General features: G+C 52.8%; 2 protein-coding genes across 12 annotated transcripts; one reads left to right on the top strand and one right to left on the bottom strand.

The window, feature by feature from the left end:
* The first annotated feature begins 83 nt into the window (after positions 1–83).
* On the top strand, positions 84–9,881 carry BUD31 (BUD31 homolog). Of its 3 annotated transcripts, none has more exons than XM_032604108.1 (6): positions 84–222; positions 1,256–1,385; positions 1,812–1,934; positions 6,900–7,022; positions 7,950–8,116; positions 9,638–9,879. In XM_032604108.1, exons 3-6 carry the CDS (start codon positions 1,841–1,843, stop codon positions 9,686–9,688), a joined length of 435 nt encoding a protein of 144 aa, XP_032459999.1. In that variant the 5' UTR covers positions 84–222; positions 1,256–1,385; positions 1,812–1,840; the 3' UTR covers positions 9,689–9,879. The 3 variants fall into 3 exon arrangements, with proteins under 3 accessions (XP_032459999.1, XP_032459998.1, XP_032460000.1); XM_032604109.1 differs by having other exon boundaries at positions 217–356; positions 9,638–9,881; XM_032604107.1 differs by lacking the exon at positions 1,256–1,385 and having other exon boundaries at positions 125–222; positions 7,950–9,881.
* Positions 7,032–23,934, bottom strand: PTCD1 (pentatricopeptide repeat domain 1). 9 transcript variants are annotated; one of them, XM_032604087.1, is made up of 12 exons: positions 23,760–23,828; positions 23,547–23,644; positions 21,085–21,586; positions 19,292–19,432; positions 17,569–17,787; positions 16,690–16,791; positions 14,696–14,855; positions 14,160–14,269; positions 13,096–13,212; positions 12,211–12,393; positions 10,313–10,491; positions 8,907–9,044 (listed from the first exon to the last, which is right to left on the bottom strand). In XM_032604087.1, the coding sequence occupies exons 3-12, from the start codon at positions 21,562–21,564 to the stop codon at positions 9,026–9,028; spliced, it is 1,710 nt and encodes a 569-aa protein (XP_032459978.1). In that variant the 5' UTR covers positions 21,565–21,586; positions 23,547–23,644; positions 23,760–23,828; the 3' UTR covers positions 8,907–9,025. The 9 variants fall into 9 exon arrangements, with proteins under 9 accessions (XP_032459975.1, XP_032459973.1, XP_032459969.1 ...); XM_032604082.1 differs by having other exon boundaries at positions 7,354–9,041; positions 14,160–14,855; positions 23,543–23,644; XM_032604078.1 differs by having other exon boundaries at positions 7,354–9,037; positions 14,160–14,855; positions 23,543–23,644.
* Positions 23,935–23,958: the final 24 nt, after the last annotated feature.

Here is a 23,958-nt window from a genome sequence, read left to right as displayed (position 1 = left end):
TCCGGAGGAAGCGCGTAAGCCTGCCAGTCACCCCCCGGGAAGTGAGGGCAAAAGGCGACAGTGGCTCTGGAATTCTGTACAGGCAGAGCTGCGGACACCAAAGATAACGCAATTTCTGCGCTAGGTGGGGCGGGGCTCCGCGAGGACCTCATCCTGAAGGGATAACTTGGGAAGCGGAGGCAGGCGATACAGAAGGGGCGTCCGACGGCTACGGAGGACGTGGTGAGTGTTTCTTGTCTGTTTTCGAGTACCTTGGTGACTGCTGGGGCCAGGGATCGGAGGTCTGCATTGGCTCAGAAGGGCGATCTGAACAGCTAAACTGGGACGTGTTCGGGCCTCTGGACCGGGAGGTCGAAGTGAGTTCCAGAGAGGAGGCGGTGCTTTGCTCGTTCGACCGAAGGGATGAGAGATTTGGGGGGTTCCCTTGCTTCTAGGCTTTTTCCCCCCTTTATTTTCCATGCTGTTTTTTCTCCGCCTGGAACTTTTTTTGTCTAAATATTGCGTGTTCTCGTAAGCCCCGTTCAGATGCAGTCGTCTCTCTGAGCCTTTCCTACAACCCAGGCTGTAACGTCTTCCCTCCCTCCGAACGCCTTTCCGCTCGCCGCCTCTTCCGAGCGCTACCACCTCTCTTATACGGCCCCGCACCTCTTCTCCTTGATCTGGTTACTTCTTAACTGTTACCTCCCCTGGGACGCCTCCTGTGACTCCCCGGCTGGGCCAGGCCCTCGAATCTCCCTGGGTCTTAGTAGAGTGGTCATTCCCGTGTCTTTGTCCTCCCAGCCCTTGCGCGTTGGGACAGGGACCAGATTCCATCCGTCTCTAGCTTCATAGCAGGGTAGACAAGTGCAAAGACCGCTGATTTGGGAGTCAGGAGCCCCCGATTAGAGTCGGACTCTTCCAGTTCCCAGCTGTGTGCGACCCTGAGTTTACCTCCTGTAGTTTGATCTTCATCTGTAAGGTTGTTACGGAGAATTCATGAAAGGGAGGGGCGGGGCTTCATCAACTTGTCAGGCCCCCTACAGCGGGGAGGAACTCAATGAACTTGGAACAGAGGAGTCTGCTATGCTTAAAGATGAGATCATTAACCTGAGTTCTGTTTGCCACCTAGGAAATGCTGTGCGGTTTGAAAAATGACTTGCTATGTAGATTTGCACTGGTCTGTCGTTGGGCTTTACATGACTTTCCTTTATGTAGTATGTTTGTTGGGTTTAAGAGACTTTGCCCATCCGGCTAATACACTGTCCTCGTCTTATAGACAAGATTGAGGACCAGAGAGAGAAGGTGACCTCTCCAAAGTCACAGCTGGCCAAGAACCTAAGCCTGTAACTGAAGAGACCAGAGATCTTTCTTTCTGCTACATACACTCTTGGGAAACAGACCCTAAGGTACTTTGGTTTCACACTGTCTTTATCCTTTTTAAACACTCATCTTCTTCGCTTTCCCAACCATAGTCTTCCTCACACTGTATTGTAATTCCCTTTTCACTTTGTATTTCCTTGCTAGAATATCACCTTCTCAGGGACAGTGTGTGTCCTATTCTTTGTTCTATGTTCTCAGTACAGGGACAGGCTCATAGTTGATGTCAGTTAATGATAACAGCAAAAATCTAGTAAGCACACATTAAATGCCAGGCATGTTACATATAATTATAATTAATCTTCACAATGGCCCCATAAGTAGATTCTATTATCCCCCCTTTACAGATGAGGAAACAGATTTAGGGACATGAGTGTGCACCAGAGTTGTGGCTTGTGAAGTCTTTTGGGGATCTGAGGCTCAGAAACCAATTCTTTTAATTTTTTTCCCCACAGATCCTTGCAGATTATCTTCTGGGGAAAAAATGCCTAAAGTCAAAAGAAGCCGGAAAGCTCCCCCAGATGGCTGGGAGTTGATCGAGCCAACATTGGATGAATTAGATCAAAAGATGAGAGAAGGTGAGTCTAGGAGTTCCTGTCTGAGTGGGCTGTGTCCAAGGGTCACAGGCTTACATGCTTCAAGGGGCCAGGCTAAATGCAAGGATAAATGAGAAGAGACAGGCTGTACCACTGTGGCCTCCTGACACTGACATGTTTTGTTTGCTTATTAACTGATAGGAATACTATAAATGCCAGAAAGTAAGATAATACAAATGAAAAGATCCTCAAAAATGTTTTTGAATATAAGAGCTTTAGGGAGTATAGATCAAGTAGTCTACCTATAATTATTTGCTGTGTTGGTTAGAGGTATATTTAAAATCATACAAAATATATTTACTTGGGAAATCCTGTTCTTTTTCACTTCCAAATTTTCTGAAACATTTTTATTCAGATTTTTCTTGTGAGTCTCTGTTTTCATCATCACTTTGTTTTTGCATCATCTACCAGTTTTCCAGAATGCACCATCTTCACTTCCCTCTAAATGTTGTGTAATCCTGCACTTTGTGAGTCAGTGTAGTGTGCAGTTTTGGGAAATTTTATCTGAAGCCACAAGCATCTGTCGGCCCTATCACAGTATAACCACTTACTGAATTGCTTTTTGTGTGTGTGTGTGTGGTACATGGGCCTCTCACTGCTGTGGCCTCTCCCGTTGCGGAGCACAGGCTTCCGGACGCGGAGGCTTAGCGGCCATGGCCCACGGGCCTAGCCGCTCCGCAGCATGTGGGATCCTCCCGGACCGGGGCACCAACCCATGTCCCCCGCATTGGCAGGCAGACTCTCAACCACTGCACCACCAGGGAAGCCCCTGAATTGCTTTTTAAAGCGATCTTTTTTTTTTTTTTTTAAGGTTTTTGCTAATTAATCTAACCTTTGTTATTATGAAGCCATACCTCTAGCAATAAGTAGTAAGTGAGTGTTAAGTTACTTTGCTTCCTTCGAAGCTGACTGTATCAGGTAACTTCTATTAAATACCCAGAACTTGCAGTAATCAGGTCATTTTGGGCTGAGAGATTTCTTCCCCAAACGATCTTTATTCAACATAAAGGAACTTAGAGATTACTGTAATAGAAGAGATTTTTGTGAGTCCTTGCAAATAAACCTACTTCCTCTTTTTAAGGGGTGACTTTTTGGAGGGAGAGCATTTAGATATATGTGATATTCTTTACCGTCAAAAGAAGTATTCCTTCTCTTGTTTTTATTTAAGCATATAGTTCTTCTCTGCTTTCCCATTTTTGATACATAGGTTTTAAGACCTAGTTTCATGTTGCTCTCGTTTCCACTATAAAGAAAACAGAGTGGATGGCAGGTGGTACCAGAGCTGGCTTTAGTGTTGGGAACAATAGGGAGCTCTGGGGGTGGGGAGAAGCTGCTACTCACCCAGGGCCATTTACCATGTGGGATGCAGCCTCAGCTTTGCCAGATTTGCTGAGTGTTTTTCTTTTTCCAAGATAAGCAGAAATTCAGCTTTTCTGTGTGAAGTCTTCTAATTTAAAATTCAAACTTAAAAAAAAAAGTGTCTGTGGGAGGAGCCAAACAAAGCCAGCCTTCAGGCTGGTGGAGGCTGCCAGCCTCCAGTTTGTAGCCTTCCGCACAAGTTTTGCCTGTGGGATCTGCGGCCGCACTCCTAGGCCATGGAGGAGCCTTGGGCCCATAAAGGCCCAAAGCCAGTGGCATTGCCAGGCCTGTCCTTCTGATCTGAGGGCCATTTACAGGACAACTCACACTTATTGAAGCAGTTGGTCCTCTTATCTTAGGAAGGAAAATTCCTGTTTTTTCCTAGTTTGTCCCTGTTATTTCCTAGCTCAGCACAACTGCCCAGCTCTTTGTATGTTTCTTAGCTTGCTACTCAAGTTTTTGTATAGCCACTGTTGCCCTGTAAGTCCCCAAACAAAAAGAGCCTGATCATAGGGACTATGGGGCAGAGATGGGGGAAGTTATGTGTGGCAGGGGTTTTTATGGGTGACTGAGAAATAAAGGCACTATCTCCATGGACTGTAACCAGAACTTATAAATAACTTTGCTTTTACAAGTACTTTAAACTAATTGAAATTTGAAGTTAATAGGCAGTTTGGGGCATTAGCAAAGAGGCAGAAACCTAAGTCTCATCTGTGCCACAGTGTCTCCTACCTCTAGCCTCTTTTCATACCCTCCTAGTGGAAGGACTCCACATTGCCCACTGAAAGCTGCCTTCTACTGTGTGCGAACCTGTACAAAATGATATCCAAGAATGTTCACATGAGCTTGTGAAAATGGGTCCAAAAAGAAATTTTTAAAATGTGGGTGATGCTACAATTAAAATGTTGAGAGATGACTCAAAAGCACAGGAAGGTTCCACGTCCAGGATGACAGCCTGAGGAGCTCCATGGCCCCCACCCCCCCTTCCCTCAGTCATCCCATCTAGTCACTTGGCTTTCCGAAACACTCTCGACTCCGGTGAACAAATGTCTTCTCCAGCCTTGACTCAACACTAGAAGTTTCATTTTTTTTTTTTTTTTTTTTTTTAGAAGTTTCATTTTAAAATACTCCAGTTCCCCCAACTCCTAAAAGTAGGGAGAACCAGATAAAATACAAATAGCTGAATGTTAATTGTTGAAGCTGGGTGGAAGGTACTTGGGAATTCAGTATACCGTTTTCTTTTGTGTATGTTTGAAGTTATCCTTATTGAAACCTTAGAGAATTCACGAATCTAAAATCTGTCTCCTTTTAGCCCCTCCACCCCACCACCTGGTCCAGGCTACCCTCACCTGTCACCTGGGTGCCTGCAGCAGCCTCCTGCTTCTGCTTGCCCTGCAGTCTTCTCCACGGGGCCGCCAGGGTGAGGGCTTTAGGTTGTACATCAGATCACATCATCATCTGCTCAGGACCCTGCGGTGGTTCATCCCCCCACCAGAGCAAAATCAAGTCCTTCTGTGGCCTTCCAGGTCAAGCACACTCTCCCCACACCCCTTGAACTCCGTCCCCTACCCCCCACCTCCCCCAGCCCACCAAGCCCCCAGCCACACTGCTGTCCCTTGACTCCCAGTTACAGTCCCACCTCAGGGCCTTTACATTGGTGTTGGCTCTGCCTTGTACACGTTTGCCCCTCTTCTCTTTTCTTTTTTTTAAAATTGAGATATAATTGACATACAATGTATTGTTTTAGGTGTACAACATGATTTTATATATGACTATATTGTGAAATTATTACAAGTTTTGTGAACACTCATCACCTCACATAGTTTTCTTATAAGAACTTTTAAGATCTACTTTCATAGCAACTTTCAAATATACAATACAGTATCATTAACTTTATAGTCACCATGCTATAGATTCCCCAGGACTTATTTATAACTGGAAGTTTGTACCCTTTGACCACCTTCACCCATTTTACCCACCCCCCCAACCCACCTTGCACGTCTTGTTTCTCAAGGTCTCTGAGCGGATGTCTCCTTTGATGACTAGTATTAAGTGGCAGTCCCCCTCTTTCCCTGCTCGCCATCCCCTTCCTTGTTCCCTTCTTTTCTGTGGCCGTTACCACTTAACCACCAGGGGCTGATCTGCTTCCCTCTCAGATCATGGCTTTGTGGTTTCTGTGTCTTGCCCACTGCCATATCTTGGGCACCTGGAGCATGGCCTCGCCCATAGCAGACACGCAGTGTTGCTGAGTCCTCAACACCTGCCTTTGACTTGGATCACAGAATCCTGTTTATTGAGCTGAATTACAAATTCTAGGTAATAGAACAGCCTCGGTGTTGGAGAAATGGAGGTATAGGTTTCTTAACCCTTCTCACCTTTCTCCTCTGCCCTAAAAACCAAGAAGAGGTGACAAAGATCAGCTTGTAATGCTAAGAGAAAGACTTGCCTTTTGGCAGGTGCAAGCTGCTACCTGATCCTACATGACTTGATGGAGCCATTATTTCCTGCAGGCTCGCCATGCTAAGAACTTTCAGACTTGTCTTTTTCTTTTTTCCCTAAACGATTTTGGTTGGGAAATGAAATTAGAGGTGCCTTAAAAGATTATTAAAATGCCCATCTGTAGGTCCGGAATTATCTTGAGAATTATGCTGGAGAAATAGGTCTGGAAGGATAGAGACCCGGGTATTAACAGGTTGTCTTTGATTTTTTAAAACCTTTGCTTTCTAGTTTATCTAATTTAAAAGGCATTTTTAATTTAAAGCAATTAATGTTTAAGTCATGGGGCTTACCTTTTGCTTCATCTTTTAAAAAAAAACAGCCCTAATGAGCCATAAATCATTTGCTGTAAAAGTCAGCCTTTTAAAGTATTCAGTTAAGCAGCATTTAGTGTGTTCACAGTTAGGCAACCATCACTACAGTCAGTTTTACAGTACTTATCACCCTGCAGAGAAACCCCATCCCCTTTAGCGGGGGTCTCCCTCTCCATTTCCCGTGTCTCCCTGATCTAGGCAACCACTAATCTACTTCCTGTCTGTATAGACAAAGTCATACAATAGGTGGTCTGTGAGGACTGGTTTCTTTCACTGAGCATAATGTGTTCAAGAGTCATCCATGTTGTGGCATGTGTGAGTACTTCATTACTTTTTATAACTGAAAAATATTCCAGCACGTGGATAATTACATTTTAACCATTCATCAGCTGATGGACACTGGGGTGATTTCTACATTTTGGCTACCACAAACATTCATGTACAGGTTTTTGTGTGCAAGCGCATTTTCAGTTCTCTTGGGTATATACCTAGGAGTGGAACTGCTGGGTCATGTGGTTACTCTGTTTACCTTCCTGAGGAATTGCCAGACTGTTTTCCGTAGCAGCTGCATCATGTTCCATTCCCACCAGCAGTGTGTAAGGATTCTGATTTCTCCACATCCTCACCAATATTTATTACTGTCTTGTCATTTTGATTATAGCCATCCTAGTGGGTACAAAGGATTTATTCTTTATCCCTACTTATTAAAAAAATAACAGTATATCCTATGCAGACTACCCTATCCCCCAAAAAACAAACACATGTGTTTTCTCTCCAGCTGAAACAGAACCTCACGAGGGAAAGAGGAAAGTGGAATCTCTGTGGCCCATCTTTAGGATCCATCACCAGAAAACCCGCTATATTTTTGACCTCTTCTACAAGCGGAAAGCCATAAGCAGAGGTAATTGGCCAAATTCTCTCTTGACCTTCCCAACTTGAGTAGCTTTCAGATTTATTTAATTCTTGAAACCTCACCAAGTGTCATGATGTTTCTTACCACCAAAAAAAGGAGAGGGGCCAGGCCAATATTGGCTACTTTTTTTTTTTTTAATTTTTGGCTGCGTTGGGTGTTCGTTGCTGTGTGCGGGCTTTCTCTAGTTGTGGCGAGCGGGGGCTACTCTTTGTTGCTGTGTGCGGGCTTCTCATTGCAGTGGCTTCTCTTGTTACGGAGAATGGGCTCTAGGTGCACGGGCTTCAGCAGTTGTGGCTCGCGGGCTCTAGTAGTTCTGGCGCATGGGCTTAGCTGCTCCGCGGCATGTGGGATCTTCCCGGACCAGGGCTCGAACCTGTGTCCCCTGCACTGGCAGGCGGATTCTTAACTACTGTGCCACCAGGGAAGCCCCTGGTTAAATACTCTTTTTAAGGGTGGGTAGTGATGGGCCAGGGGTGGGGGGAACTTTGTTTTTTTTTTTGTTTATATCTGAGAAGGTTTTTTTTTTTTTAAGATGTTGGGGGTAGGAGTTTATTAATTATTTTATTTTTACTGTGTTGGGTCTTAGTTTCTGTGCGAGGGCTATCTCTAGTTGTGGCAAGCGGGGGCCACTCTCCATCGCGGTGCGCGGGCCTCTCACTATCGCGGCCTCTCTTGTTGCGGAGCACAGGCTCCAGATGCGCAGGCTCAGTAGTTGTGGCTCACGGGCTCTAGAGCGCAGGCTCAGTAGTTGTGGCTCACGGGCCTAGTTGCTCTGCAGCATGTGGGATCCTCCCAGACCAGGGCTCAAACCCGTGTCCCCTGCATTAGCAGGCAGATTCTCAACCACTGCTACCAGGGAAGCCCGGGAGCTCTGTTATACTATGGTCTGATGCCCTTTCCCCATCTTTTTGACAGAACTGTATGAATACTGTATTAAAGAAGGCTATGCAGATAAAAACCTGATTGCAAAATGGAAAAAGCAGGGATATGAGAACCTATGCTGCCTGCGGTGCATTCAGACACGGGACACCAATTTTGGGACGAACTGCATTTGCCGGGTCCCCAAAAGCAAGTTGGAAGTGGTAATGTCTCCACCCCTGTCATGTCTGACGACTGGGTGGGATGTTACTGTCAGGATTCTGCCCTAGTTGACCACAAGGGGTTTTATGTTGTTCTGTTTTGTGGTTGGCCATCCCCCCAGCAGTGAGACCCTCTGGTCAGGAATCCATGCCAGGGAGTTTGGCAGTAATTATCTTACATCTGGGGGCCAGTCTCACCTCCTCCTTTGGGCAAGTTATTGGGTTCCTTTCCTCACTTAACCAAATGGGGGTGATGATACCCACCGGCCAGTCGGCAGGAGCTTGTCCCTTTCCCTCCAGTGCTTGCCCTTCAGCCGCCCTTTTTTCCAGGCTTCCTTTTCCTCCCAGGGACACTTCAATGTTAGCATCACCATGTCTCCTGCCAGAACTTCCTGGGCGGCTGGGGAACACGGCTGGGTGTGCAGTAGCTTGGCTCCACACACATACGCCTCTGAAGTGGAGCCGCAGGAAGCAGAGAAGGGTTGCTGGGCTGTTGGCCGTTAGCAGCCTTTGAGCGCGGCCCCTCGGCTGACCGCCATGGGCCCTGCTGGGAGGTCAGGCCAGATGTCTTCTTTCACGTGGGCCCTCGTCACAAGGTCCCTTCACACTGCAGCACTAGTTACAGCTTGTAGGGCTTCGGCTCAGCAGGCAGCTCTGTCCCCCTGAACCATCAGGAAGCTCAAGGACGGGCATGTGGAGCAGTGGAGAGCGAGCACGGGCTGGCTCCTGAGGGGCAGCTCTGCTGCTGGTCTCTGGTGGGGGCAGGAGGGGTGGCAGAGCAGCAGAAGCCCTGCTCCTCCAAGAGCCCCAGGGTTCCACGGTGATGTCTAGCTGGGGCTCCTGCCCCCGACCTGAGGCCAGAACAGAGCCTGCTTCAGATTTAGTTGGGTTTCACCATCAGATCTTGTTTCCTTAGACCAGAGTCTTGCTCCTCCAAAAAAGAAGAAAAAGGAAAATAAACACCATTGCCCTGGGGCCTTCTGTCTGCTGGGCGGGCTCCCCCGCCGGCCAGACACCAGGCCACACCTGGCCTGGGGGACAAGACCGTTCCGCTGCCACACAGATTCAAGTACACACTCTTCTTCTTCCCGAGCCCACAGTGGAAAGTTCCCCAGCCCAGAGGCGGCCCTGAGGCCTCTGGCGCTGAGCCCCTTGAGCGGTAGCAGACCCACCCCCAGCTCACTATAGGGTGTGTCCTGCGTGCTTCGCAGAATAACAAGAATCATTTACACAGACTTTTTTTTTTTTTTTTTTTTCCTTTTTTGGGAGCAAGTGTGTACACTGAATTTGCATAAATTAAATCCACATAGAGAAGTAACTGCAGTGTCAACAGCAGCTGTTTCCATGTTCACGAGGGAACCGAATTTTCCCCATCCAGCACTGTCGCAGAGGGTTTCTGAGGAGTGTCCTATGGGGAGTGGATGTCCCGTGGCCACCCTTCCCACAGGAGAATTCCTGCGTGTGGGCGTGTGGGCATGTGGCCCGTGGCAGGGGCACGGGGTCTCAGCTGTCTTCTGTTTGCAGGGCCGGATCATCGAGTGCACGCACTGCGGCTGCCGGGGCTGCTCTGGCTGAGGCCGTCGGCCCCGACCCCTCTCCGCCCTGGACTCTGGACTGTGCAGGTTCCTGCCTGTCACGCCACCCTTTCCTGGGAGCAGCTCTTCCTCAGAGCAGTTCCCCAGGCCCGAGTAGGAACATGGTCTCTGCGTGTGAAGGCTTTGGTGTTCATCGGCTGTGATTTGTAGAAATAAAACTCTTAAACCTTTTGGGTCCTGCCTGCCTTCTTTCAGAGCCAGCAGTCTGTGGAACCCAGTGGGACAGCGCCAAGCCCTGGAGACCAGTCGCCCTTAAGGCGTGATCCTAACTCCACCTCACAGGTGCTGTGTGACCCTGAGCACTTACTTTCCTCATTAGTGATGGGGGTGGCAACCTCTCAGACGAGGAGGGCCTAAGATGACATACCAAGGTGGCCCAAGCTGCTCTTGGACTTGCCATGAACTTCTTGGGCACCTCAGACCAATGCCTGCAAAAAGCTGCAGCTCTTACTGTGGCCCAGACCTTTCCCTCAAGCTTGCAGCTACACCGGCACATTCACGTGTCTTGAATATGAAAGGGACTCTTGGGGCTCCCGCAGAGCCATGTGAAGGCCATGCACTTTGTTCCAGCTCTGCTGGAGGTCCCCCAGGGTCTCCCCATCACCTGCCCCCAGGGCCTCTGTCCACATCGGCCACAGTGACGGTGTCCTGGTCTCCCTTTGGTTTGGTCCGGAACTTCTGCCACGGGTGGGGGGTTTCCTCTGCTGGCATCACTTTCAGCCACTGCTTATAATAAGCTCGGAAACCATCAATCTTCTCCAAGTAGGTGTTTCTCCCTTTGTACTGTAATTGGAAAAGCGTGGGGTTCCAAGGTTCAGAGGGGCCACGATTAGACTCACTGCATACTACCTACCGCTGACCCCAAACCATGGCAGCTGGCTCAGGGCTCAGGGAAGCTGTTCTTGCTTCCAGTTGGTCAAAGGGAGAGAGCAGAAAAGCTGCTCAACACCGAGTAGTGTACAGTAAAGAAACAAAGTTGTACCATGGGGCAGACCCAGATTCTCTCTCATCTGCTAACAATCCTTCCTGAGTCTTTGCTGCTGTGCTCCTATATACCCAGGCATGGCACCCCAGCCCTGCACAGCTAGAATCGCTGGGCGCCACCAGCTGTGCCTCCACAGCCTGCTGAGCGCCTCCCGCTTGGCACAGGCATTGCCTCCCTCTGACTGTCATCTCAGCACTGCTGCAGAGGTCTCAGGAGAGGAGGGAAGAAGGAAAGGAAACAAGACCTGCCAGGCAGGCACCAAGAGAAAGCTGGTAGAGAACCACAGAGAAGACCAGAGGAAAAACAGACAAAACGTATGAGATAAAGACCGTTACTACATGATGATAAAAGGGTTGATTCAAAAGGTTTAACAATTCTAAACTTGTACCTAATAGAGCCTGAAAGTACGTGAATCAAAAACCTGATGATCACAAATAAAAGTAAGTCCACCATAAGGGAGCATGAATGTATGACTGAATACAATAAGCTTTAGGCTTCTGGTAGTTTGGTGACTGTTGACTGAACCTGAGAAGACCCCTAGTGGGCCCTACACCGTGAAGAGACAACCCCCCAACCGGAAGATTCTTGCAACACAGAACCAACAAAAGACTAGTGTCCAGAATATTTAAAGAACTTTGAGGCATCCGTAAGATAAGACTAACAATCAGCTGTTCAAAGATGCCCAGCTATGCCCTCCAGCATCCTCTCCACTGCTGTCTCACTAGCTCTTACTAAGCCTTCAAGCATCCCCCCTGCACAGCCGTCCCTGACCCCACGTCCCCTGGCTTGGTGTGTCCTGGCCGACTTGTCTCCCTCCCAGTCAGGCCACAGCTGCTCTGGAGGTGCTCGGCATAGGGTCTGACTTAGCGGACCTAAAAACCAAAGCCCCGGAGACTGATATCCTCAGAACAGCAAGGAGAGAAGTGGCCATTACAAATCAGATTCTATCGCTGCCCTCCTGCCGCCCCCATTCACTCGACAAACAACAATCTATGCTGGGCGCCAGATGACAGGCAGGCACCAGGGACCCAGGTGAGCAAAGCAGACAGTCTCCACCTCTAGGGGCTTTTACAATCTCTTCAAGGGAAGAGTCACACACGTGTGCATGTAATTACCAACTGTGAAACATGATAAAAAGGAATAGTGCTCCTATGGGGGCCGCCAGCAGGGCACCTCTGAGAAAGAGCCATCTGAGCTGACACCTACCAGATGAGAAGGAACCACAGCCATGTGAAAAGCAGGGCAGCCTACTCAAGGTGGAGGGAATACAAAAACCCCCGAGGCAGGGAAGAGGCCGTGGGACTGACAGTGAACCGAGGGAGGAGTGGCCCAAGCTGAAATGAGCCACGTGAACAGGGGCTCGCAGGCCGCAGTCTGAGGAGTTTGGCATTTTCCCCAAGGGAAGCCACCGACAGTTTAAAGCAAAAGGATGCCAATCCCAGCAGGTCAGAACCAGGCGGGGTGGGGGTGGCGCTGGTTAGGGAGACGACGGGCATGTTAGAGCTTGGCGCACTTACCCGGTCGAAGGTGGGTGGGTACTGGGCTGCGAACTCCAGCTGGCGGATGACCACTTCATTCACCGGGACCCTGTTCCGCCTCATGTCCTTCAGGATGTCGATGAGATAGGCGTAGTCCAGCTTCTTGACGGCTGCGTTGATGAGAGTGCTGTAGATGTGGGCGCTGGGGGTCATCTGGGATTTCTGGAACATCACAGACACGCCATCAGCAAGATGATGGCGGTGGCTGGGACAGAGAGGCCACTGGTGGCACGTCGGGCTTGGGGAGCTACCCTGCCAGTCAGGCCTGCTCTGCAGACCAGCCACCAGGGACGAGAAGGGCAGGACCTCGTAGCAACAACGGGCTGTATGCCCCGCTCCACGTCCCCCGCTCTGTGGGTCCATCCCAGGTGGCTCAGGACCCCGCCCTCTCAGCCCTGAAGAACCTAGACAGCAAGTAGAGGGTTGTTCTCAGAGATCAACAGACTCAGGCAGTAAACTACATCAGGGCAGGAGACCACCTCCTGTGGTTCACTACACCCCTGTCCCCTGAGAATTCTGGTACCCTCCCTGCTCCCATCATGGCCTCCATCCCTCTAGAGGGTTGGGGCCAAGCCCTGCCCCCACCCCTCAATCTCACCCCGCGGCCACCACCTTGGCAATCGTAACACCCCTGGCCCTCAACACCCATTCCTGCAGCGCCTCACCAGGGTTTCCTGTCTCCCAAATTGGGCCACTGACCATTCCACACTGCAGCTAGAGAGACCCCACTCTCCCTGCCCCACCCCCAACAGCTTACCCTGAGGGCAGAGGCCTGGACAGTTCGGGAGGGCCCCCTCGCACCCCCCACCACCCCAGCTTTCTTCTTCAGCACCACGGGGCCTGCCTGGGCCCGGGCCCGCTCACCCTCATGTCTGCGAGCAGCTGCAGACCATCCCCTGGCCTGCGGCACCCAATGGCCAGGCTGCAGAATGTCTGCAGGTTAGGGACGATTCCCCTCTTTGCCAGGACTGGCAGCAGTGCCTGTGGGGACAGACGTGGCATCACCGTAAGCTGTAGCCCAGCAGCCCTGGCAAGAGCCTTCTCTGCTGGAGGTGCCAGGGCATGGCTCTGCTCCGAGGCCTCGTGGCTCCCTCTGCTGACCACACCGGGCACCGGCCTTGGCCCAGCTCCCCAGGATTCAGCTGCTCTGCGAGTCCTCCCTGCCTTCCCGCCCGCCTGTCTGTAGCAGGTCATCCCTTCTTCGAATGCCCTTCATGTTCCTGCCCCCTCCGCTCCTCTCCCGGCCACCATCCATCCCTGCGCTCGGGCCTTTGATGTCCATCGAGCACCAGGGGCCTCAGGGGATGGCGGTCCTGTGGTCCAGGGCAGGAGACAAAGCCGACAACAGCATGGGAAGTGCGGGCCGAGGGAGCCCCCGGGCAGGAGATGAGGAAGAGGGTGCCCGCTCAACATGGCTGGGTCAGGGCGGGGCCCAGGGAGGGGCTCTAGAGAAAGCTGTGCTCTGCTCTGAGGGCCTGAAGGCAGAGGCTGCCTCTGTCAGCTCTCAGGAGAGCCCAGGTCAGAGCTTCTGGCAAAAGGGGCATCACACAGAAATACGTTGTACGAATGGACAAAAATCCCGTGAGGGCCCCAACGTCGCCATCTGTGAGACGAGGAAAGCCACAGGCCAGCGGAGCGGAGTCTCCTGCTGTGGTCAGTAAAGAAACGAGTGGATTTGAAGCTCTCAGAACAGAATGAAGCACAGTAAGTGGGAGCAAGTCCATGAGGCTGGGGCGGGGCTGAAGGGTGGCCCCTCTGGGAGGGTGGGGAGTATGGCTGGTTCACCACCTGATTCCAGGTTTTCACCAGGGGCTCCGGACAGTCTGCGCCCCTCTCACAGGAACTGCTGACACACCTGGCAGGGGAGGGTCTGAGGGGGAAGGAGAGGGGCCCAGCCGGGAGCCCTGTGCCTCCCCTGAGCCCCTCACCTTCGCCCCCTCCAGGTCGCCCAGCTTGCTCTTCCTCCTCATCAGCGTGTTGAAGAAGGTCAGGTCGGCCTCCACTTGCTGCGCGTCCAAGATGGTGAGCAGCGAGGACTCTGCGGAAGTGCCGGGCTCCACCACCTCCGCCAACAGCGTGAGGGTTTTGATGTCGGGCCGAAGCCCATGCTCCGCCATCTTTCCCAGGAAGCCCTCCAGGCCCCCCATCAAGGCCAGCCTGTCGGCTGGAGTGGTCACAGTCCCAAAGGAGACCACAGCCGAGGAGACCGCCCCGGGGGTCAGGAGGTTGGCCTCCAGCCCCCAGGGAGGCGGCACCGGGGCCGCAGGGGCCACAGCGTGGTCAGGCTCCACCTTGGTTTCCATCCCAGGCTGGCCGCAGGCTCCGGCCTCCTGAGGCTCCAGAGGCCCCTCAAGTGCCTGAGAAGGTTCTAGAAACAGCTGCCTCTCCAGGGCCTCCACGTGCAGCCTGGCTGACAGGCTATTGTCCGCCCCGACCCCGTCTCTCCTCCTTGCCTGCTGCCCACCTGCCCGGGGCTGGAGCAGGACCATCTCCTCCCTGGGCCTCAGGAGCACTGCCGAGGCCACCTCCGGGTCCCCCAGGCCGCAGTCCCGAGCTGCCCCCAACAGCAGGTTGTAGCCGTGCCGGCTTGGCCGGAGCCCCAGGCTCAGCATCTGCCTCCACACCTGCCAAGGAGAGACAGGCCTCACCCCCAGCTCCCGCTCCGAAGAGCCCCCAGCAGAGCAGGCAGCGCAAGGCAGCAACCAGTCTGCAAACGTGGGGGCGGGGGGGACACAGGAAAGACGCCAGGCTCTGGGCCACTGAGAACCCCAGAACCTGGGAGCTTCCACGGGGCGCCGCTTCTCCTCTCCTCTGGCTCACCCCAAAACCGTGTCGCACGTCCATCTCTCCGGCTCTCCCAGGCCCTCCTCCCACTCCCCTGGGGAGGGACAGCCGGAGAGGCTTGGTGCTGGAGGAGTCCAGGCTGACTGAAGGACTGGACGCAGCTGCCCTTCCTGAGCGCCTGCCGTGTGCCCTGCCCCATGCGGCGTCCTCAGCTGCCTCAAGAGCACGGAGCGGGCGTGGGCGGAGGGGGGCCTCAGCCAGGAAGAGCACCTCACAAGCTGTGGGCCCGAGCAGGCCTGTCTCCCTTCAAGCTGAGGTCATTTTCACCCCTCAGCGAGGAGTCTAGCACACTTGTGAGTTCTCAAGGGGGCAGTCTGACCACGTGCGGTCACTCTGACACCAACCAAGATGCCACGAGATGCTCCACGAGGCTCATGGTCTCGCTGGCTCCTGTCCGCAGGCTCACTGGGAGGCCATGTGCAGCGGCCAGGAGCTCACATCAAGTGTGCCTACGAGTCAGGGCCGGCCAGGCCCAGGTGGGTGCCACATGCAAAAGGGCCACTGCCCACCAGACAGGGTCCTGAGGAGGGCAAGGGTCTGGGAAGCCACCTCCATGGGGAACACTGACAGAACTGAGGTTTATCAGGGACACAGATGCTCTCCCGTGGCAGGAGGGATTCTTGATTCAAATCACAGCTCTGCTTCTTAGTGGCTGTGAGACCTTGGGCAAGTTACTCAACCTCCGGGAGCCTCAGCCTCGTCGTCTCTAAAACGGGGCTATGGTACCCAGCTTGAGCAGTTTAACAAGTGCATGACACAAACCAGCTGCTAGCGTGATAGACTATTTCTCACTAGAACAGATCGAGGCCAAAGAGAGGGAGGAACCAGATCCTGTCTATAAAGCAGCCAGGGGATGGCCGGCAGCCACTGTTTCCAGGGGATTTGCAGAGGGGAGGCACGTGGTCCAGGGCTGCCCCAGATCACTGGGGTTCAAACTCTGTGCAGACCATCCCCCTGGGGATCTTGCTGAAATGCCGATCTGGCTGCACGAGGCCTGTGTGGGGCTGAGACCCCGCATTTCTGACAAGCCCCAGGTGAGCCTGAGGCTGCTGGTCTGTGGGCCACACCTGAAGTTAGAGCTTTTGGTGAACTCCAGGTCCTTCCCACCCCTGAGGAGCTGAGGAGGCAGCTGTGGTACCAGTGCTAATCCCACCTCCGCACTTGATAAGAGGGGTGCTGCGATGGGATTAGAGCAGCGTGTCTCAACTTTAATGTCCGTGAGGCTCTCTCAGGACTGAATGCTGACTCCTGGGTCCCACACGCAGAGACGCTGAGTTGGGGATGGGTCGGACAACCTTCAGGGACCATAAGCTCAGCGGGTCTGGGCCGGCTGCACAGAGAGCCACCAAGTGTAGTGGGAGAGTGTGGGCTGGCTGTGTCCCGACTGGAGCAGCAGCCACGCCTCCTCCGCGTGCCCTCCCTCCCTGCCATCTGTAAAACGCAGGGAGCAGCGTGCTCTGGGAAGGCCAAAAGATAACAAATATAAAAACACCCAGCACAGGGCAGGAGCAAGTGCTCAAGTAACGCACACAGGATCATCACTTGCACCCAACACAGGCAGGGGAGCGAGCAGGGCAACAGGAGAGAAAGGACGCAGAGCCAGGCGGGACAGACCTGCAGGGCATATCGGAAACCCGTTTTCTTGTCCTGGATGCAGCCCATGAGCAGGTAACTGAAGGTCTCCTCTGTGACCGCATGTCCTTTCTGGATGATTTCCTGGGGGAGGGAACAAAGAGGGCCGGATGAGAATCTGCAGAAGAGCCAAGGCCAAGGCCCAGGCCCGATGGGGCTGGCTAAGGGCAGACACCCCAGGTCAGGCTCAGGGCTACGCCTCCGGAAGAGGTGGGGCCTGACTCCGGCTCCGCGCCAGCTCAGTACCAGCTGCTGGGCAGAGCTAACTGCTGCCTGCACCCCCTCCTCCTCTCCTTCCCAGGCCTCTCTTCCTGGCTCTGCTCCGGTCACTTCTCTGCAGCCTCTCCACAAAGGCCACCCCAGCAGCCACTTTTAACCCCTGTACATGAGGCTTTGGCATTGTACAGAGCTGGCTTCAAGTCCCAGCTTCACCACTGGCTCGCTGTGGGAGTGTGGGCAAGGCATTATGCTCCCTGGTCTCAGTTTCCTCATCTATGAAGTGAGGGCACAGGACTTGCCTTATAGGACCTTTGGAACGACCCCTCAGTGAGCACTGGCTCATCTTCAGCACCATGAAGCCCACCCTCTGGTACGGCACCACGGAGTCCCATCCAGCGGGACTGCACACGGCAGAGCACACGAACCACCGCCTTCACAGGGCTGGGGGCTCCTCTGTCTGCCAGACCCAGGCCTCTGACAACAGGGTCTCATGGGATTCACCTGTGAACCCCAGAGCCCAGTACGGGGCTTGTCTCATCGGCCCCTGAACCTTCCTTCATGAGGAACACAGACAACACAGCCTCACACCCTGCCATGTGGGACTGGCCCCGAATGGGGAGCAGGAAGGAAGGGATGTCCCACCTTAAACACGTCCAGGCACATCCTGAGGTCTGCGCACATGGCGGCCATCTTCAGCAGGGAGTGGTACGTTTTCAAGTTGAGCTGGAAGTTTCTGGCCTGAAGCTGCTGCCGTAACTTCAAGGCACTCTGCAGAGCAGAGTCCTTCCAGGGGGACTCAGCGCAGACGTTAAACAGGGCTGTGTAGGTGGCATCTGAGGGCTCCAGGTCTCGCTTCTTCATCTGTGCAGACAGGGAGAAACTTGGAAGTGGCTCTGGGATCAGCCCGACGCACAGACGATGGCCACCCTGAAAGGAAGCTAGAGAAGATTGTGCTACCACACTGAACAGGCCTGGGAGCCAGGCCTGTGACAACGCAGAGCCGAGTGACACGCAGAACTGGGCTCTCTGAACCCGACTCAGCCCGAGGGGCTCTGGGAACTGACCCCGCACCGCAGATGCTCCAAACAAGAAACCATCCTCCCCATGGTGCTCAGCAGTCCACCCTGGGCCTGGGGTGCTTTTGCAGCAGGGTCTCCCCAACGCTCCTGCTCTGTGGCCGACCAGGCCACCCTGACTGTTAAGATCCATGCGGTGGATCTGGTCTGGGAAAGGGTGGAGGAGGGTGGTAATCAAACCCCAGCTCCAACGTTTACTACCTGAGGGGTCGTAAGTTAGCTCGTCTTTGGAAAAATGGGGGTGATACGGTCACCTCCAAAGGCTGTTATGAGGGAGAGCATCATGGGAGAGAGGCCCTGGGAGCAGCAGCAGCCAGGAGCTCGTCCCTGCAGCACATGTCATAGTCCCCCACCCCACCTCCACTGAGTCACAAACCCCGGGCTGACACTGGGCTTACTAAGCCCTCCAGGTGACGGAGTTTGAGAAACTCCTGGTAAAGCCAAGCACTCGCTATTTCCCAGAGAAGGGCAACCTGACCGAGGGTAGGTGACCAGCTTTTGCAGAGTGTACAGAACCCTGTTCTCAGGCCATTTTGGGCTCCACTCCCAAGTCCAGCACTCTCGAGAGAGAGGTAACCTTAGACATGGCACTTCATCCCTCCAGGCCTCAGTTTCCTCATCTGAAAAAGGAAGACGGCGATCCCAACTTCAAGGATGGGCAGATGCTCTGTATGTGTTCACATATTCCACAGCGTGTACTAGGGACTTACTAAGGGCCAGGCCCAAATGATGAGACTAGGGCTCCCAAGAATTCTTGCTGGAATAAAGGATGTTCTCAGCTCCTGGCTACAGGAGAAGATGGGAATACTTCTGCTAGAGTCTATGGTCCTCTCAGGCACAGCTCTTTCCTGACTCATGAGGGAAGCAGCTTCCTGGCTCTAAGAATGACAAACACACCCCAGAGGTGGGCGAATGTAAAGTAAAACCATCTTCCAAGAGAAATAAAAGCCCTTTTTCAAAGGATCAGCTTTGGAAGAAAGGTGCATGTGTGCACCTGTGTGTAGCGTGAGGATGGGAGTGAGACAAAAGTGAGACAAATTAACTGGGAGTAGCAGTGGAAAAAGAAGGGGACCGGTGGGCCCTGCCACGGCCCAGACAGGCCCTGGAGGACGTTCCATGTCATCATGTAGTTATCTGAGATCACCTCCATTTTATGAACGATGAAACTGAGGTTGGAGGGGGTAATGCACTAGCAGGTGACACATCCAGGATCTGTACCCAGCTCTTTTGGGGCCCAAAGCCCATGTTCTATGGAGCCTGGCCCCTGCTGCCCCCAGGCTCATGCTCACGTCATTGTAGAGCTGGAAGGCCTTCCTCAGGTAGCCGGCCCGCCCGCAGCCCCCGATCAGCATGGTGTAGTTGCACTCAAGGGGCTGGAGTCGCTCCTCCTTCAGCATCTGTCTCTCAAACAGGTCCAGGGCCTCAGCCAGCTGGGGAAGAGGGGTGGGGGGGGACACAACGTGGGGGGGGGACCTCAGAGACCCTCAGCAGAGGGAGGGAGACTGAGGCTGGGGGACCCTAGCTGAGCCCAAGCTCAGGCCTGCCCAGGAGACTAACACCCACCCTGGGCCTCTGCCACCAGCCTCTTGGTGCCCATGGTCTGCAGCCATGGGCCTTCGCGGTGGCCGAGAAGGAAGCCCACCAGTCTCCCACCACCTGTGAGAGCTCCTGGCCCCACTGCCATGGGGGAACTCCCTGAGAAGCAGGGGCGATGCCCAGGTGAACAAAGATCTGAGGATGGTGAGGGAAGGAGCCACGTGGCTCTCTGAGGGAACAGCCAGTGCAAAGGCCCTGAGGCTGGAGTGTGTTGGGAGCTGTGGGAGCAGAGAGGAGGCTGCAGCAGAGTAAGTGAAGGAGGGGAGATGCGGGCGGAGAGGTAAGGGGGGTGGAGGGCAGGTGGCAGTCCTTGCAGGCTTCATAAGCTATTGTGAGTACTCCGGCTTCTCTTTATTTCTCAACTTTTCATTATGGGAAATCTCAAATATACACAAAAGTAAACAGAATAGCGTAACTACAATGCCTATTAACGTCTGGCCAATCTTGTTTCATCTATACCCTGCACTTCTCCTGCAAACTAAAATTTATTTTTTTTTTTTAGCGGTACGCGGGCCTCTCACTGTTGTGGCCTCTCCCATTGCAGAGCACAGGCCCCGGACGCACAGGCTCAGCGGCCATGGCTCACGGGCCCAGCCATTCCGCGGCATGTGGGATCCTCCCGGACCAGAGCGCGAACCCGTGTCCCCTGCATCGGCAGGCGGACTCCCAACCACCGCGCCACCAGGGAAGCCCCCAAACTGAATTTTTGAAAGCAAATTTCAGACATCCTGTCACTTCATTCACCAAAGCTTCGACATATACCTCCAAGAGATTTTTAAATATAAATGGAATGTCGTTATCAATACCTAAGGAAATGAACATCCCCAGTGTCACTTAATACACTGGGAGAGCTGGAGAGAGAAGTCAGGCCACCTGCTCTCTGCTTTAACGGGATGGCTCCATGCTGCAAGCCCACATCCTGGAAAGAGGTGGAGAGAGCCTCGGGGAGCCCAGAGACAAGTGTCGTTATAGCTGAGGGGGGCGAGGAGAAGGCTTGGCCTGGGCATTCCGGGGTAGGCTTATGAGAAGTTAGGACGGGAGAAATTTTGAAGCTAGAGCTGGTGAGAGAAAGAGAAGACTCAGAGATGACCTGAAGGCATGTGGCCTGGGCGGATGGAATAATGGGGTTACCATTGAGTGAGATGAAGAAAGCATAGGAAAATCAAAGTTGGGAACAAAAATTGCAGGCCACTGAGGGTAAGTATAAGGGAGATGGTGAGGAGGCAGCTGAATACACAGATGGGGAGTCCATGGGATGGCCGAGCTGGTAACAGGAAGATGGGAGCAGCATGAAGGAGGGGGCACTGAAAGCCAGGAGGCTGGCGGGTCGCCTGGTGCAGCACCGAGGGGGGAGTGAAGACAAAGAGAGAGGAGCTCTCAGCATCCCACCATTTAGAGATGACTGGAAGGTTGGGCGGCCCATCACAAAATACCACAGCACGGTGGAAGCAGGAGCCAGGAGCAGCAGAATCCAAAGGTTCCCTACCTTTCCTTCCTTGATCAGGCGTTTGCACTGAAAGAAGTACCAGTAAGGGGTGTTTCTCGGGCCCTGCCGTGATTCTGGCTGCAGCCCCCCTTCCTCATCTTCTTCACCACTCTGTTCCTTGAGCCGCAGGTTATACAACTGAGCCGTCGATTTGTGGAACATTCTCCGGGAGGAGTATTTGTCGGAAAGGGTCCCAAAGCTCTCCTCCTCCCCTTCCTCCTGGGTGGCCGTGGGGCTGGGCTGGCCTGGGTCAGAGCTCAGGCTGCCTGTGTTCTTCTGGCTCCGCGGGCCGAGGGACAGCCGAGAGAGGGAGCTGTTGAAGGCTGCTGGCGCTAGCCGAATCAGCCCTGCGGCCCTCGGCCACATGGGCCCCTCCCTGCCTCCGGCCCACCTGGCTCTGAGGGGGTCAAGGTGGTGCAGGATGGCCAATCCCATGGGGCAGGGGCCGGAGAAGAGCCGCGAGAGTCTCACGAGGTCCATCTCTGGCGTTCCCCTCCAGGGCCTGGCATAGGTCAGCAAAATAGTGAAAGTCAACGCGAGTTCATAGTCACAAAAGGCAGAAAGAAGACCGAGAAGGTGGGCACAAGCATGAGCCCTGAGGTTAGAAAGTAGGCCTAGCGTTAGGGTTAGGTTCAGATTTCAGCTCCACCAAACAACTAGCCTTGAGTCCCTGGGCACTCACTGCTCTGGCCTGTCTCCTCGGCTATAAACTGGGGTTAACTATAACATCACCCACACAGCACCGTAGCAATGATTCAATCTCAGATATCAGTGCTCAGGTGCAGCATGGTGAGCACTCGATAGACCTAAACTATTGATCTGTATCACTGAGCCACGACCTAAGTGACTGGGCACTCAAGTCAGAGCTCACTTTGAGCCCTGGCCAGACATTACTTGACCTTCTTGGACCTCAATTCCTTCGGCTGCAAGACCCACTCACCTTACCACAAGGCCATAAGGATTAAATGAGATGTTTTTATCATAATGCCTGGGGTTTAATAGGTGTTCAAAAAATTATAGCATTATCATTTATTAGGAAAAAACACTGGCACTCTGGGCCTCTGCACAGGGAAGTTAACTTAAACATTTCTCTTCTGCAAAATTCATGGGCAAATCGGCTTCAGCTGTGCTGTCCAATGTGATTACTGACACTTGAAATGTGGCTAAACTAAATGCGGATATGCTTTAAAAGTAAATTATACACCAGATTTCAAAGACTTTGTACAAAAAAAGAAGGTAAACAAACTACACATTTTTTTCCATGTTGAAATGATAATATTTTCGATATACTGGGCTAAAGAAAATTTGAGACTGATTTCACAATCTTTAAACTTTAATGCGGCTACTTAAAAATTTTAAATTACATACGTGCTCACACTATACTTCTATTGCACAGTTAGGCTAGAGATCCTGGTCTACATATTTGAAACTCTTTAATAAAAAAATATCAGAATACCCCCTATGAACAGAGCCATGTACTTATTTTGATGGGAGGGTATGAATAGTTTTAGTTACTTAAGAAACAATTTGGGGAAGTTTTTATCTACTCCGAGAACTTTCGGCCCAATTCAAGGACTGTCAGTTGACAAAAAGTTTTCCCCCCAAACAGATGAATACTTACTCATTCAAAGGAGAAGAAAGCTCCCCAAATAAAAAAAAAATCAGAATAACGAGCATGAACACATTTTAAGGTCTGGTTATATTAGAAGGTGGAAAGACCTCAGAGGGGACAGCAGGTTGGACAAATTAATATCTGTGGCCCAGGGAGGGGACTGACTTGCTGGGGGCCCTGCAGCAGTGTGGTGGGCGAGATCCACTAGCTCTGGAACTGGCTGGCTTTGAACCCAAGTCCATGAATAGTATCAAACAGCTTCTCTTGACCAGCACCCTAGTGACACCAGTGCAGGGGGCCTAATTTACCATTCTGCACCTGGTGAAGCTCCAAGAGAAACGTAATGCGAGCCCGTATGTAATTTTAAATGTTCAAGTGACCACATTAAATAAAGGGTTTACACGTGTTAATCAAAATACAGAGAATTTTAATTACTGATATTGATATAGGTACCAAAATGTCTTTCAAACAAACTTATGCTCTATTAGTATAGACGCTTCTTTTTCCAGCATTAAATAACAAGTCCTATCGTCATGTCCAAGCAGCGACAACTGGAGAGGAGTTTGTTGCAGATACTCTGTCTCCAACCATCATTTACACTCATCCCCATTTGCAATCGCGACTTCGTTTTGGACAGAGTGAACGCCACTCGGTCAGTCACCGAAGGACTTGCTAAATTTCACACTGAGACAATAAAGGGGTAATTCCTTCCTCCCCAAGTTCGTCAACCCGCTCGGGTTACTAATCCCTGAATTAGAGACACGGGGCCGCCGTCCTCCCTTGGGGAACCAGACCCTCCCCGGACGCTCCCCGGGACCCTCAGGCCGACCCGCCCCCTCTCCACACCGGCCTTTAGAGCCTCGGTCTCCTCAGCGGACGCCCCCGGCTCCGACTCTGGCTGTCACCCTCGCTGCCCCTCTGGTCAGTCTTCGTCCGGAGCCCGGGCCCCTGTGAGGGTCAAACAGGAACTCACTCCAAGGGTCCAACCCAGTGAACGCGGCCCCACCTCGGCCGCCAAGCCCACGGCACCCCCGCCCCGCCTCGCGTCACCCCCAGTCCTGACCCCGCGTCACCCCCGGCCTCGTCGCCGCGGCGCCGCGAACCCGTCTCCACGTTCCGGACGACCTTGCGCAGGCGCAGTCCGCGTCGCTAACTCCCGGCGCGCCTGGTTTCAGGTGGGCGTTCGGCGAGCTGCTAGCCGGCCTAGCGGAGCGGCCCGTACTCTGTGCTTGATTGGCCGAGTCTGGGCAGGCGAAAGGGCC

Source organism: Phocoena sinus, chromosome 15 (assembly GCF_008692025.1).
Source record: "Phocoena sinus isolate mPhoSin1 chromosome 15, mPhoSin1.pri, whole genome shotgun sequence".
In the NCBI taxonomy this organism is placed as follows: Eukaryota; Metazoa; Chordata; class Mammalia; order Artiodactyla; family Phocoenidae; genus Phocoena; species Phocoena sinus.
This window is presented reverse-complemented; position numbering and strand designations above follow the sequence as displayed.